Source organism: Rhinichthys klamathensis, unplaced genomic scaffold (genome assembly GCF_029890125.1).
Source record: "Rhinichthys klamathensis goyatoka isolate OS25496 unplaced genomic scaffold, OSU_Roscu_1.1 h1tg000003l_1, whole genome shotgun sequence".
NCBI classification, from domain to species: Eukaryota; Metazoa; Chordata; class Actinopteri; order Cypriniformes; family Leuciscidae; genus Rhinichthys; species Rhinichthys klamathensis.
In genome coordinates this window covers 5,939,340-5,956,168 of record NW_026606556.1, presented here as the reverse complement: position 1 = coordinate 5,956,168, position 16,829 = coordinate 5,939,340, and the positions used below count along the sequence as shown (strand labels likewise).

Genomic DNA, 16,829 nt, shown 5'->3' with positions numbered 1-16,829 from the left:
CAGCAGTCGCGAAGATTCTACTAGACAGGTAAAGTTTGTCATGCTATTTGGAGAAATCCATTTAAAATCACTGCTAGTAAAAGTTAATGTAAGCTATCATGCTCTCTCGTGCACACGTTTAATAGGCGTTCCCTCTCGGGAGCAAATAGAGTGTTGCGCATGTGCACTTTTAAAACAAATTGGAGAGGGTGGGTCTTCTCTAAAATTCGGAAAGATCCTCCGCTATACCTTTAACAAAAAACTTAAAGGTGCTCTAAGCGATGTGACGCGTTTTTTTGGCCAAAACATTTTTTGTCACATACAGCAAACATCTCCTCACTATCTGCTGGCTGCCTGTCCCCTGAACACACTGTAAAGAAACGCGATCTCTGTAGACAGCCCAGGCTCCACAAACAGCAACAAAAACAAACTGCGGCGACCCGCTCCCCGAAACATAACAAACTGTTCCAGCCAATGACCGACAAGAAGGGTTTGGGGGGTGTGGTTTGGGGGGTTAGTGTGCGGATGAGGAGGAGGGAGGGTCTAGCTAGCCTCCGTTTTGTTTGACAATAGTTCGAACATCAACAAGAAGTGACGTCACCTAGGATCGCTTAGAGAACCTTTAAAACTTAAAAAAACGACTAAAATTTGAAATGTTGCCTTGGCAACTAACTAAAATAAAGTAAGCTGATATTGAAGTACTAACGACACTAAATTAACAGTGTGAAAAACAACTTCAATTTAGGTCTGTTTCCAGTACAAAGCTATTGTATTTCTTCAGGAGATTTATAGAATCTTATGTACAAGTCGACTATTTTTATTATCCTTTTAAGGAGCTTTTTTGTCATTTATGACAGTAAACCACCATCGACTTTCCTTGTATGGACAAAAAGTAGCACATTGGAACATTTTGTTTTGCATTTTTTCACAGATATAGTAAATGATCATGACATGATCTATAACCATTGAGAGACACCTAACCCTAAAATAATTGCTTGAGTAAAAGCTAAAATATTTCAAAAATAATTCATTATGTTGCAGACTGTCATAAGAGCATTCAGATGTTCAGCTCAATTTTCTTAATAGAAGCATTTGTATGGAGTGCACCATTTGAACATTAAAAAGATGCAGAATATTTTATGCTCACTATAAGATTATTGCATCCAATTCAAGCCATTTTAAATCTTTTCTAATTAAAAAACATATCCAGATCCATTCATGCAAGACAGACAGATTTTGGTGCTGCTGAACATGCTCTACCCTGGCGGGACGAGAGTCAGTTCTCCTCACAGCTCAGTCAATATAAAAACAAGCTTACGTGACATGACTATTGGCACAGATATTGTTCCAATAGCAGGAGATGCTGTGCCTGAGGGTGGAGGCGTGCTGCTTGATTCATGCTCATTCTGCCAGACAAGCGCCAGTCAGTTCACTCAAACCAAATCCCTGTCTCGCGGGGATCAGCGAGCCCCGTACCGAGACACTCGAAAAGACACAATCAATACGTCTTCTTCAGAGCCCAGCAGTCCAAAGGCAGACTCAGGAGAAGCTCTAACGATTTATTTCAGATTCAACATTGATATAATTTTTCACAGATAATCTAGGCAGGCACCGGGAAGTGGTATATGACGGGTCCGAAAATTATGCGAGACACCTAAAAAGGACAAAAGAATTTTGCTTTCAGAAAACATCTGCTGAAAGATTCATGAGAGAAAGTTTTACCAGAAAATATGGTACAATCGAATTCTATATAGGCCCGGTTTCACAGACAGGGCTTAGATTAACGCCCAAAATTTTTAATGCTGTCATCATTTACTCACCCTCATGTCGTTCCAAACCCGTAAGACTTTCGTTCATCTTCAGAACACAAATGAAGATCTTTTTGATGAAATCTAAGAGCTTTCTGTCCCTCCATTGACAGCTGCGCAACTACCGCTTTGACGCTTCAAAAAGTTCATAAAGTGTTTGCTTTATATGATGAACAGATTGAATTTAGGCTTTTATTCACATAAACATTGATCAGCGAACAAAAACAGAAGCTCAACCGAACCTGCTTGATGAGGGAAAACAAACCTCTTGCTGAAAGGGTTAGTTCACCCAAAAATTTCAGTAATTACCCACCCTCATGTTGTTTCAACCCCATGAGACTTTCGTTCATCTTCGGAACACAAATTAAGATATTTTTGATTAAATCTGAGAGCTGGATCACTCCTCCATAGGCTTCTATGTTATTGAAACTTGCCGGCCCAGAAAAGTAAGTAAAAACATCAATAAAATAGTACAATTGACTACAGTGGCTCAACCTTAGGTATAACACAGAAGCGCTGCGCTGTTAAACTACGTAAACTCACTCAGAGGCCGACATAGAAGAAAATTAATAGTTGAATAAAGTCGTTATTTTTGTTTGTTTTTGTGCAAAAGTATTTTCGTCGCTTGATAAATTTAAGGTTGAGCCACTGTAGTCACTTGGACTATTTTAACGATGTTTTTACTAACTTTCTGGGCTGGCAGGTTTCAATTACAATAGAAGCCTATAGAGAAGTGAGACAGCTCTCAGATTTCATCAAAAATATCTTCATTTGTGTTCCGAAGATGAACGAAAGTCTTACGGGGTTGGAAGTTGGAACAACATGAGGTTGAGTAATTACTGACAGAATTTTCCTTTTGGGATGAACTAACCCTTGAAGCTCAAACGTGCTGCGTAACACGAGAATAAACCTCATTGGTTCTTGCTGAGGCTCAAACGTGATGCGTAACATACGAATGAACCTCATTGGCTCTTGCAGAAGCTCAAACGTGCTGCGTAACACGAGAATAAACCTCATTGGTTCTTGCTGAGGCTCAAACGTGATGCGTAACATACGAATGAACCTCATTGGTTCTTGCCGAAGCTCAAACGTGCTGCGTAACACTAGAATGAACCTCATTGGTTCTTGCTGAAGCTCAAACGTGCTGCGTAACACGAGAATAAACCTCATTGGTTCTTGCTGAGGCTCAAACGTGATGCGTAACATACGAATGAACCTCATTGGTTCTTGCCGAATCTCAAACGTGCTGTGTAACACGAGAATAAACCTCATTGGTTCTTGCAGAAGCTCAAATGTGCTGCGTAACACGAAAATAAACCTCATTGGTTCTTGCAGAAGCTCAAACGTGATGCGTAACACGAGAATAAACCTCATTGGTTCTTGCAGAAGCTCAAACGTGCTGTGTAACACGAGAATAAACCTCATTGGTTCTTGCAGAAGCTCAAACGTGATGCGTAACACGAGAATAAACCTCATTGGTTCTTGCTGAAGCTCAAACGTGATGCGTAACACGAGAATGAACCTTATTGGTTCTTGCTGAAGCTCAAACGTGCTGCGTAACACCAGAATAAACCTCATTGGTTCTTGCTGAAGCTCAAACGTGCTGTGTAACACGAGAATAAACCTCATTGGTTCTTGCAGAAGCTCAAACGTGCTGTGTAACACGAGAATAAACCTCATTGGTTCTTGCAGAAGCTCAAATGTGCTGCGTAACACGAAAATAAACCTCATTGGTTCTTGCAGAAGCTCAAACGTGATGCGTAACACGAGAATAAACCTCATTGGTTCTTGCAGAAGCTCAAATGTGCTGCGTAACACGAAAATAAACCTCATTGGTTCTTGCAGAAGCTCAAACGTGATGCGTAACACTAGAATGAACCTCATTGGTTCTTGCTGAAGCTCAAACGTGCTGCGTAACACGAGAATAAACCTCATTGGTTCTTGCTGAGGCTCAAACGTGATGCGTAACATACGAATGAACCTCATTGGTTCTTGCCGAATCTCAAACGTGCTGCGTAACACCAGAATAAACCTCATTGGTTCTTGCTGAAGCTCAAACGTGCTGTGTAACACGAGAATAAACCTCATTGGTTCTTGCAGAAGCTCAAACGTGCTGTGTAACACGAGAATAAACCTCATTGGTTCTTGCAGAAGCTCAAATGTGCTGCGTAACACGAAAATAAACCTCATTGGTTCTTGCAGAAGCTCAAACGTGATGCGTAACACGAGAATAAACCTCATTGGTTCTTGCAGAAGCTCAAATGTGCTGCGTAACACGAAAATAAACCTCATTGGTTCTTGCAGAAGCTCAAACGTGATGCGTAACACTAGAATGAACCTCATTGGTTCTTGCTGAAGCTCAAACGTGCTGCGTAACACGAGAATAAACCTCATTGGTTCTTGCTGAGGCTCAAACGTGATGCGTAACATACGAATGAACCTCATTGGTTCTTGCCGAATCTCAAACGTGCTGCGTAACACCAGAATAAACCTCATTGGTTCTTGCTGAAGCTCAAACGTGCTGTGTAACACGAGAATAAACCTCATTGGTTCTTGCTGAAGCTCAAACGTGCTGCGTAACACGAGAATAAACCTCATTGGTTCTTGCTGAGGCTCAAACGTGATGCGTAACATACGAATGAACCTCATTGGTTCTTGCCGAATCTCAAACGTGCTGCGTAACACCAGAATAAACCTCATTGGTTCTTGCTGAAGCTCAAACGTGCTGTGTAACACGAGAATAAACCTCATTGGTTCTTGCAGAAGCTCAAATGTGCTGCGTAACACGAAAATAAACCTCATTGGTTCTTGCAGAAGCTCAAACGTGATGCGTAACACGAGAATAAACCTCATTGGTTCTTGCTGAAGCTCAAACGTGATGCGTAACACGAGAATGAACCTTATTGGTTCTTGCTGAAGCTCAAACGTGCTGTGTAACACGAGAATAAACCTCATTGGTTCTTGCTGAAGCTCAAACGTGCTGTGTAACACGAGAATAAACCTCATTGGTTCTTGCAGAAGCTCAAACGTGCTGTGTAACACGAGAATGAACCTTATTGGTTCTTGCTGAAGCTCAAACGTGATGCGTAACACGAGAATGAACCTTATTGGTTCTTGCTGAAGCTCAAACGTGCTGCGTAACACCAGAATAAACCTCATTGGTTCTTGCTGAAGCTCAAACGTGCTGTGTAACACGAGAATAAACCTCATTGGTTCTTGCAGAAGCTCAAACGTGCTGTGTAACACGAGAATAAACCTCATTGGTTCTTGCAGAAGCTCAAACGTGATGCGTAACACGAGAATAAACCTCATTGGTTCTTGCAGAAGCTCAAATGTGCTGCGTAACACGAAAATAAACCTCATTGGTTCTTGCAGAAGCTCAAACGTGATGCGTAACACTAGAATGAACCTCATTGGTTCTTGCTGAAGCTCAAACGTGCTGCGTAACACGAGAATAAACCTCATTGGTTCTTGCTGAGGCTCAAACGTGATGCGTAACATACGAATGAACCTCATTGGTTCTTGCCGAATCTCAAACGTGCTGCGTAACACGAGAATAAACCTCATTGGTTCTTGCAGAAGCTCAAACGTGATGCGTAACACGAGAATAAACCTCATTGGTTCTTGCAGAAGCTCAAATGTGCTGCGTAACACGAAAATAAACCTCATTGGTTCTTGCAGAAGCTCAAACGTGCTGTGTAACACTAGAATAAACCTCATTGGTTCTTGCTGAAGCTCAAACGTGCTGTGTAACACGAGAATAAACCTCATTGGTTCTTGCAGAAGCTCAAATGTGCTGCGTAACACGAAAATAAACCTCATTGGTTCTTGCTGAAGCTCAAACGTGATGCGTAACACGAGAATGAACCTTATTGGTTCTTGCCGAATCTCAAACGTGCTGCGTAACACCAGAATGAACCTTATTGGTTCTTGCAGAATCTCAAACGTGCTGCGTAACACGAGAATGAACCTTATTGGTTCTTGCCGAATCTCAAACGTGCTGCGTAACACGAGAATGAACCTTATTGGTTCTTGCCGAATCTCAAACGTGCTGCGTAACACCAGAATAAACCTCATTGGTTCTTGCAGAAGCTCAAACGTGATGCGTAACACGAGAATAAACCTCATTGGTTCTTGCTGAAGCTCAAACGTGATGCGTAACACGAGAATGAACCTTATTGGTTCTTGCCGAATCTCAAACGTGCTGCGTAACACCAGAATGAACCTTATTGGTTCTTGCCGAAGCTCAAACGTGCTGTGTAACACGAAAATAAACCTCATTGGTTCTTGCAGAAGCTCAAACGTGATGCGTAACACGAGAATGAACCTTATTGGTTCTTGCCGAATCTCAAACGTGCTGCGTAACACCAGAATGAACCTTATTGGTTCTTGCCGAAGCTCAAACGTGATGCGTAACACGAAAATAAACCTCATTGGTTCTTGCAGAAGCTCAAACGTGATGCGTAACACTAGAATGAACCTCATTGGTTCTTGCTGAAGCTCAAACGTGCTGCGTAACACGAGAATAAACCTCATTGGTTCTTGCTGAGGCTCAAACGTGATGCGTAACATACGAATGAACCTCATTGGTTCTTGCCGAATCTCAAACGTGCTGCGTAACACCAGAATAAACCTCATTGGTTCTTGCTGAAGCTCAAACGTGCTGTGTAACACGAGAATAAACCTCATTGGTTCTTGCAGAAGCTCAAACGTGCTGTGTAACACGAGAATAAACCTCATTGGTTCTTGCAGAAGCTCAAATGTGCTGCGTAACACGAAAATAAACCTCATTGGTTCTTGCAGAAGCTCAAATGTGCTGCGTAACACGAAAATAAACCTCATTGGTTCTTGCAGAAGCTCAAACGTGATGCGTAACACGAGAATAAACCTCATTGGTTCTTGCAGAAGCTCAAATGTGCTGCGTAACACGAAAATAAACCTCATTGGTTCTTGCAGAAGCTCAAACGTGATGCGTAACACTAGAATGAACCTCATTGGTTCTTGCTGAAGCTCAAACGTGCTGCGTAACACGAGAATAAACCTCATTGGTTCTTGCTGAGGCTCAAACGTGATGCGTAACATACGAATGAACCTCATTGGTTCTTGCCGAATCTCAAACGTGCTGCGTAACACCAGAATAAACCTCATTGGTTCTTGCTGAAGCTCAAACGTGCTGTGTAACACGAGAATAAACCTCATTGGTTCTTGCTGAAGCTCAAACGTGCTGCGTAACACGAGAATAAACCTCATTGGTTCTTGCTGAGGCTCAAACGTGATGCGTAACATACGAATGAACCTCATTGGTTCTTGCCGAATCTCAAACGTGCTGCGTAACACCAGAATAAACCTCATTGGTTCTTGCAGAAGCTCAAATGTGCTGCGTAACACGAAAATAAACCTCATTGGTTCTTGCAGAAGCTCAAACGTGATGCGTAACACGAGAATAAACCTCATTGGTTCTTGCTGAAGCTCAAACGTGATGCGTAACACGAGAATGAACCTTATTGGTTCTTGCTGAAGCTCAAACGTGCTGTGTAACACGAGAATAAACCTCATTGGTTCTTGCTGAAGCTCAAACGTGCTGTGTAACACGAGAATAAACCTCATTGGTTCTTGCAGAAGCTCAAACGTGCTGTGTAACACGAGAATGAACCTTATTGGTTCTTGCTGAAGCTCAAACGTGATGCGTAACACGAGAATGAACCTTATTGGTTCTTGCTGAAGCTCAAACGTGCTGCGTAACACCAGAATAAACCTCATTGGTTCTTGCTGAAGCTCAAACGTGCTGTGTAACACGAGAATAAACCTCATTGGTTCTTGCAGAAGCTCAAACGTGCTGTGTAACACGAGAATAAACCTCATTGGTTCTTGCAGAAGCTCAAATGTGCTGCGTAACACGAAAATAAACCTCATTGGTTCTTGCAGAAGCTCAAACGTGATGCGTAACACGAGAATAAACCTCATTGGTTCTTGCAGAAGCTCAAATGTGCTGCGTAACACGAAAATAAACCTCATTGGTTCTTGCAGAAGCTCAAACGTGATGCGTAACACTAGAATGAACCTCATTGGTTCTTGCTGAAGCTCAAACGTGCTGCGTAACACGAGAATAAACCTCATTGGTTCTTGCTGAGGCTCAAACGTGATGCGTAACATACGAATGAACCTCATTGGTTCTTGCCGAATCTCAAACGTGCTGCGTAACACCAGAATAAACCTCATTGGTTCTTGCTGAAGCTCAAACGTGCTGTGTAACACGAGAATAAACCTCATTGGTTCTTGCAGAAGCTCAAATGTGCTGCGTAACACGAAAATAAACCTCATTGGTTCTTGCTGAAGCTCAAACGTGATGCGTAACACGAGAATGAACCTTATTGGTTCTTGCCGAATCTCAAACGTGCTGCGTAACACCAGAATGAACCTTATTGGTTCTTGCCGAATCTCAAACGTGCTGCGTAACACGAGAATGAACCTTATTGGTTCTTGCCGAATCTCAAACGTGCTGCGTAACACGAGAATGAACCTTATTGGTTCTTGCCGAATCTCAAACGTGCTGCGTAACACCAGAATAAACCTCATTGGTTCTTGCAGAAGCTCAAACGTGATGCGTAACACGAGAATAAACCTCATTGGTTCTTGCTGAAGCTCAAACGTGATGCGTAACACGAGAATGAACCTTATTGGTTCTTGCCGAATCTCAAACGTGCTGCGTAACACCAGAATGAACCTTATTGGTTCTTGCCGAAGCTCAAACGTGCTGTGTAACACGAAAATAAACCTCATTGGTTCTTGCAGAAGCTCAAACGTGATGCGTAACACGAGAATGAACCTTATTGGTTCTTGCCGAATCTCAAACGTGCTGCGTAACACCAGAATGAACCTTATTGGTTCTTGCCGAAGCTCAAACGTGATGCGTAACACGAGAATAAACCTCATTGGTTCTTGCTGAAGCTCAAACGTGATGCGTAACACGAGAATGATCCACATTGGTTCTTGCCGAAGCTCAAACGTGATGCGTAACACGAGAATAAACCTCATTGGTTCTTGCTGAAGCTCAAACGTGCTGCGTAACACAAGAATAAACCTCATTGGTTCTTGCTGAAGCTCAAACGTGATGCGTAACACGAGAATGATCCACATTGGTTCTTGCTGAAGCTCAAACGTGATGCGTAACATGAGAATGAACCTTATTGGTTCTTGCCGAAGCTCAAACGTGCTGTGTAACACGAAAATAAACCTCATTGGTTCTTGCAGAAGCTCAAACGTGATGCGTAACACGAGAATAAACCTCATTGGTTCTTGCTGAAGCTCAAACGTGATGCGTAACACGAGAATAAACCTCATTGGTTCTTGCTGAAGCTCAAACGTGCTGCGTAACACGAGAATGATCCACATTGGTTCTTGCCGAAGCTCAAACGTGCTGTGTAACACGAGAATAAACCTCATTGGTTCTTGCTGAAGCTCAAACGTGCTGTGTAACACGAGAATAAACCTCATTGGTTCTTGCCGAAGCTCAAACGTGCTGCGTAACATGAGAATGAACCTTATTGGTTCTTGCCGAAGCTCAAACGTGCTGCGTAACACGAGAATAAACCTCATTGGTTCTTGCTGAAGCTCAAACGTGCTGTGTAACACGAGAATAAACCTCATTGGTTCTTGCAGAAGCTCAAACGTGCTGTGTAACACGAGAATAAACCTCATTGGTTCTTGCAGAAGCTCAAATGTGCTGCGTAACATGAGAATGAACCTTATTGGTTCTTGCCGAAGCTCAAACGTGCTGTGTAACACGAAAATAAACCTCATTGGTTCTTGCAGAAGCTCAAACGTGCTGCGTAACATGAGAATAAACCTCATTGGTTCTTGCAGAAGCTCAAACGTGCTGCGTAACATGAGAATAAACCTCATTGGTTCTTGCCGAAGCTCAAACGTGCTGCGTAACATGAGAATAAACCTCATTGGTTCTTGCCGAAGCTCAAACGTGCTGCGTAACACTAGAATAAACCTCATTGGTTCTTGCAGAAGCTCAAACGTGCTGTGTAACACGAGAATAAACCTCATTGGTTCTTGCAGAAGCTCAAACGTGCTGCGTAACACGAGAATAAACCTCATTGGTTCTTGCCGAAGCTCAAACGTGCTGCGTAACACTAGAATGAACCTCATTGGTTCTTGCTGAAGCTCAAACGTGCTGCGTAACATGAGAATAAACCTCATTGGTTCTTGCCGAAGCTCAAACGTGCTGCGTAACACTAGAATGAACCTCATTGGTTCTTGCTGAAGCTCAAACGTGCTGCGTAACATGAGAATAAACCTCATTGGTTCTTGCTGAAGCTCAAACGTGCTGCGTAACATGAGAATAAACCTCATTGGTTCTTGCTGAAGCTCAAACGTGCTGCGTAACATGAGAATAAACCTCATTGGTTCTTGCTGAAGCTCAAACGTGCTGCGTAACATGAGAATAAACCTCATTGGTTCTTGCTGAAGCTCAAACGTGCTGCGTAACATGAGAATAAACCTCATTGGTTCTTGCTGAAGCTCAAACGTGCTGTGTAACACGAGAATAAACCTCATTGGTTCTTGCTGAAGCTCAAACGTGATGCGTAACACGAAAATAAACCTCATTGGTTCTTGCTGAAGCTCAAACGTGATGCGTAACACGAGAATAAACCTCATTGGTTCTTGCTGAAGCTCAAACGTGATGCGTAACACGAGAATAAACCTCATGCAGACGAGGACGATTCGGTAACGGTTCAGTAATAGACCATAACCGATTATAATGTAGCCTACTGAAGCTTTTCTGACGTCATTTGTCGCGAACGTGCTTTGTCGTGGTAGCATACAATGGCAGAGGGAGGCGAGAAGCAAGTGCGAGTAATTAAAAATGCTCCAACTAGAGACTGCGCAAACCAATGAGGTTCATTCGCTCCCGCCCGCAAAAATATGTTACCTTCTCCCGCTCCCGCCCACAACATTTATGTTTTGTCCCACTCCCGCCCGCAAAAAAGTATGAATAGATTTTTTTTCTGTAGCCTACCTCCATGAAATAGCCTACTTTCAAGTTAGCCTACGTGTCGCCACCATGCACTACACATCAGCATAAATGCTCCCGATAAATTATTTGTTATTAACGCATTAACATTCACAAATGTTCATTTAACATAAAAGCAACTGAGTGCATGGTTTGGCATGACTGAATGCGCGCGAAGTGCGCTCCCTTAATAATAAACCGGTCAATTCATATGGATTAGTTTTACGATCTCTTTATTACTTTTTTTAAGCATCAAAATGTCAGTTGCGTAGCTGTCAATGGGAAGCTCTTAGATTTCATCAAAAAGATCTTCATTTGTGTTCAAAATGACTGTTCATGAAATTCCTTTGATTTCTATAAAGAACTGATAAAATATTAAAAAGTAAAAAAATAAAGTATGCTTACTGACACAATAAAATAATTATTTAAAAAACGATAGGCCTATAGATGAAAAACAAACATTAATCTCAGATAAGTAAATAATGGTATTCTATCTAAGAAGACTGCAAATATGATTTCCTCCAAACAAGTATTAAATGCATGCATTCGTGTCTTTGTGTCACACAGGAAAGTTTTCTTAAAGGTCATACAGCTCTCTGTAATTATTGTGCTCTCTTTGTATGTTTCAAACATATACTTCTAAAGCTCTTCTTTTTTAATTATGTCCTCTAAATCCAAATTTTAGAATCATCATTTTTAACAGCTGTTGGGTAAACAGGTGCACACAATAAAATCACACCGACATATACTCAGTCAACTACACAAGGTGGATTTTTTAATTAAATGGCTGAAATGTGTTCTTTAGGCTATATAAATATCAGGTAGCCTACTGTATACGGTCACATTTTTGTTGGAGCAAGTGTTATGTATTTAAATGCTATACATTTATACAATTTATTAATCACATTAAAGATGAAAACAAATATTGGATATTTCTGTTTGTTACCTAGTCATTTTTGCTGTTTCTTGAATTGGTTTGTAATATATTTCATAAATATTTTAAGGTGTCTGCAAATAAATGCAGACTACCAAAACTTACCCTGAATTAAAAAAAAGGTAAAAAGTCAACAAGCCTCATATTAGTAGTAGTAGATCTTGTTGGTGAAACACTCACTGTCCATGTTGTCAACACTCTCCTTTACATTTCTTTGAATTCGCGTAATTTTAAGTATAACAACATTTTATATGATTATGCCTCACACTTCTTTATTAAACAATTATGTTGTGTTATGTTGATTATTTTAAGAGCGCAGTGAGCTGTCATTTAAAGGTAGCCCAATGTCAACATCATGACAAAACATCACCCGTCTGAAATCTGTTTCAAATGGAAATAAAGGCATAGTTATTATAGCCTACGGACAGCCATAGGTAGCTGTTAATAAATATGGGCTTACCGATCATGCTGTGATATCTGTTACAGCCCAGATTCACTCCAGTGTGTGACTTTGGTGTTTGTTGACATGTCGCGTGCGCTAACAGAGCAAAGCAGCACGGGATCATGGGAAATGTAGTCCATGAGAGCCCGCTCTGCAGCGGAGGGGAAATAATTAGCGTAGGAGATGACGAATGACACGTTCTCTGAATTTCTCTAAATTTGATTCATATACAACATGATTAGTTCAAATTCAGGTGGGTCTGACTGGTAACAGTGCTAAAGACGTGAGCGGTAGAAAAACTACATTTCCTGGTTCGATAAACGTCAGAGGAAGTTATTGGACCAGCGTGTTCTTTGCAAGTGGTTTATTTGAGGTTGATGGTGATGATCGTAGCAGGTGCATATAAAATTAGGTAACACAAATATGGAACGATTCTGTTCATAAAATCATACAATTGCCAGTATAATTGAGCAGATTATTATAATAATTTTTTTTACAAACTGTCACAAAATGTTGTTTATTCACCTCATATGAGCTTTAGTTTATTTTATTAACAAGGTTCCCAATCTTTGCCAAAATGTGTCTAAATACAGTTTAAAACCATGATTTGTTTTTTAGTTTCTTGTTATTTTCTAGCTGCTAACATAAAATTAAATACAAATTTACAAAGTAAATACATTTTAAATACTGATTACAGTGTTATAGATTTTGCCTACACTACATCATATTTCCCATAAATAAAAGCAAAAAGAAGTTTGACAATATTGTGTTAAAAAATGAGAATAGATAGATATATGGATAGATATGTTCTTGTCTTCCTGCCAAGCTGATGACCGACTCCAAATTGTGTCACTTCTTAAGTTTTATTATCAACACAGTTGCAGGCAGAATGTGGGACAGAGATAAATATTATATTTTTTGTAATTATTATTATTATTATTATTTTAGCCATTATTTATTTATTGAATTCTAACAAAATAATTTTCCTGCAGGTATAGCATATTGCAGGTATTTCATAAGGCCCTATATTAATTCTAGATGTTATACCAGTGCCCGATTGTTTTTTGGAGGGCTTAAAAAAGTGTGAAATGGATTTATGTTTTGTTCTTTCGCCTGTTTCCCGTCACCAGGCAATACTGACCTGGGAATAATCCTCCTGTTTCTTCACCTTTTGACTATTTGTAACCGAGTTTCATCTTAACAGTCAATAAAAATAACTCGTTGGTCAGATGAGTTTTAATGATTAATGAGTGGTTCTTCTCGAACAATTGTGAGTTATGAAATAAATGTACCTCTACTAGTTTTATGTTATATCTTGTGGTCTTACTTTTGAGATGTTTACAATCTACATAATATTATAAAGCCAGCTGAATTGGGTGCACACTCCCTTCCAAATTGTTTCACCATCACACAAGTTAAAATATTTTATTTCTGCAAACTTACATGGCAGTGTCTTCAACTGTATACCAATATTGTTTAGCAGTTACCCGTGTCAAAATCACAGATCCCATTTGGATCAACATCCAAGAATATCTGAACAGTTTAGTGGTTACCTAAATCTGCAAGCCCAAATTAGACTGTTTCATGGAAATTGTGAAGTTCAATATTGACCTTTTGAGGTTCTCATATTGTAAAAGTGTTGTGTATTTGCTGCACTTGTACGAGTGGCTTTTGGTTTACTTGGTCTTTCACTCTAAAATTCAGTGCATATTTTGATTTGCACTGTCAATGCATTATTCAGTTCAAAGACAGAGCCATTTAACTCTTCCAAATAGGATTTGGTCTGTCCCAGGATTGCTTGCCCTGTTTGAAGATCTATCTTACGAAGATGTTTGTTGTGTACACTTTAATAAATCCAAGAACCTGTTAAATCTGGAAGAGCAGCAAATGATTTAAACCTTATTAATATTCAAATTGAAAAGGCATCAATGTTATGTTTTTTACATCTCTACAAATATGATGTGGCATATAACAACCTTACTCGCATGGTAAAATGACTGACTAAACAGGATTCAATTTGCATATTAATGAGCTAGATGACAGATTATAATATTTTTCCTTTTCCCTCAAGGGACAGACTCCTTTTTAGATGTTTCATTTTCCAGGAATAGCTGATTACTATAAAACAAAAAAACAAAACAAAAACGATAACTTAAAGAACAATAGAAGTTAATTTGATCTTGTGTTCATCAGGTAAACATTTTAGTCTATGCGAGATAGCTAACAGTTGCACTTCTGAGGAAACAATCATGAATCTTTTCAGTTTGTAGTCTATCGCATGCGAATGATTATTGCTGCCTTCAAGTCATGTTGGATTAATTGTATTTATAATTGAGACTGTATTTGTACAACTAATTGCTCCGATTTGTGAGCTTTGGTCAACAAATCTACATTTCTCATAATTTCGGGTGCAGAAAATTATAAAATACATTGATAGAGCATCAATTTCACACCTAAAGGACATCATTTTTTGCACTAGTGCTAAAGAAAAACCTTTCTTTGTTTGTAAATTTAAGAAAGAAAAAAAAAATTCTGGACAAAATGACTATCACAGCATGACGTAGCCTAATTGCGAGTTCTGAACTCTTCCCAAAAGTATTTGAACACATTATTTTCAGCATTCCTGTTTAAATATGAAGGCATTTCTTCTAAATGTTGGCTTTGTGTGGAACAATTGCCCTTCTCAGAACTGTTATTTTCTATGCCTGTCAATTAAAAAGGTTACATAAATTTGCACAATGAGGACTGTTGGCCAGGAAGCTGTTAATGTCAAATCTTATTTAAATGACAGAGTTCAGGAAAGAAAGAAAAAAAAAATACTATAATAATAAACAAGACATAAAAATGCGAAATGCCGGAAACATTTAACGACTTATTTGTTGTTTTATTGCTCTCTTTTGTACCTCCTTTGGCCATGATTTCTCACGACTGCCAGCAGCTTGTTTAGCTACAGCTCTCATTGTGACACTACTATATAAAACAGATTAGAATCTGTATTTATTGCCTCACGACCAGAGCCTGCAGAATTTGTTTCCGTCACTTTCACGCAATGTCACCATAGAACAGCACATGAACTTATTACAGGGACAATTCCCCTGGAGCAACCTGGGGTTAAGTGCCTTTCTCAAGGGCACAATAGTGATGGCTCATGGCTCACTCGTTGCAGGGATGAAGCGGCCTTAACCACCACTACACACCACATACACACTTACATGTGCTGCTAGACCTTAATCAAGATTCACTTACAATGTAATGGCACTTTCACACTATACCCCCATTTTCCATCAGACCACGTGAGATGGTCTATATGATCCTCCTCTCTCACCGAAGAACACCTATGCCTGACCAGAGAGTTGACTCGGTATCTCAGTTCATCGATGGGAGGCAGCCTAGCATGGTTGTTGTAGGTTTTTGAGAATTTTACCAAATGTTAGACTTGACCTTAAAGCCAGAACCCTCATTTAACAACACTACCAGCTTCAGTTCTTCTGGTTTCAGGTTCAGTTACTGGCAAGAGAGAAAAAGGGTACAGAAAATCAATGGCTCAAAGTCATATTAGTAAGGAGAATAGAATTATCAGTTATTTTCTCTTGCTGACAAAACTAAAAATACTACACTTCTTCTCAATGTTTTGGGGGCTGGTTCGGAACCAGGATTTGGAACTTATCCAAGTTTTTTTTGTGTGGAAAAATGCAGCTCGGTTACAAATTAGGCACTGGCTCTGGCACCAACCCCTGTGGAAAAGCCGTATCATAGAGAAAGAGATAGAGTTGTTTTTGAACCAGATTTAGTGTTGACACTCCAATGAGAATGATTAGAAGAAAATGATTAGAAGGTTTCAGACTCTTCAGACTAAACTGTGCAAATGTAAAGGACCTTTTACATGACTCATGTGTTGAACTCTGCTCCTGGAGATCCATTGTCCTGTAGAGTTTAGCTCCAAACATCATTAAACACCTAAATCAACTAATCTCTAGAGCTGCGCCCGAAAGCAAAAAAAATCAAGGCACGTCCGAATCCAATGCTAGCTTCACTTCCTGAAGATACCTTCATCTGATGGATGTTTGAAGGCAGCATAGATATATACTTCACATATACTACCGCTCAAAAACGGTGAATTTTTTCAGTATGTTCCCTGCTTCCTAGCCTGACTTCGTCATACTCATATTCTAGTCAGAATGTGAGTCTGATACTGCTCCATAGGGCTTTGATTATGAGGCGTGTCTTAACCGAACCAGAAAAAAAAAAAAAACTCTGCACTCAATTGGATAGACCTACAACCAATCAGAGCAACGCAGTAAGTGTTTTTTTTTTAATGAGCTACGCAAAGTTGTCAACAGAGAACTCAACTACACGCACGCTGGAAGAAGTAGTAAAATACTGAGTGTTGCTTCTTTTACTTGGTCCTCCATGAGTGCGACCAAAGGAGTAACCACACCGACCACAGGGTTTTCATTGCGTCCCGTCTTCTTAGCGACCATCGGAGCCAGCTGATAAAATAAACTTTTGCCGAATCCCGTAGGAAGGACGGCAAACACATCTTTCCGATCGACAAATGCCTTGTTTGCAGTTCTCTGTTCGTCTTTTAAAATTAATGCGCTGTCGATTTCTTCTACAACAGACGCGATAGCGTGATCTCTACAT

The 16,829-nt window shown here is 40.1% G+C and overlaps 1 protein-coding gene across 1 annotated transcript in view; it reads right to left on the bottom strand.

The window, feature by feature from the left end:
* Positions 1-12,353, bottom strand: part of prkn (parkin RBR E3 ubiquitin protein ligase) — a 233,418-nt gene extending 221,065 nt beyond the window's left edge. Inside the window, exon 1 of the mRNA XM_056250233.1 lies at positions 12,204-12,353. Within this exon, the coding sequence (XP_056106208.1) occupies positions 12,204-12,309 (106 nt within the window). The 5' untranslated portion in view covers positions 12,310-12,353. The remainder of the gene's footprint in view (positions 1-12,203) is intronic.
* Between the last annotated feature and the right edge of the window lie 4,476 nt (positions 12,354-16,829).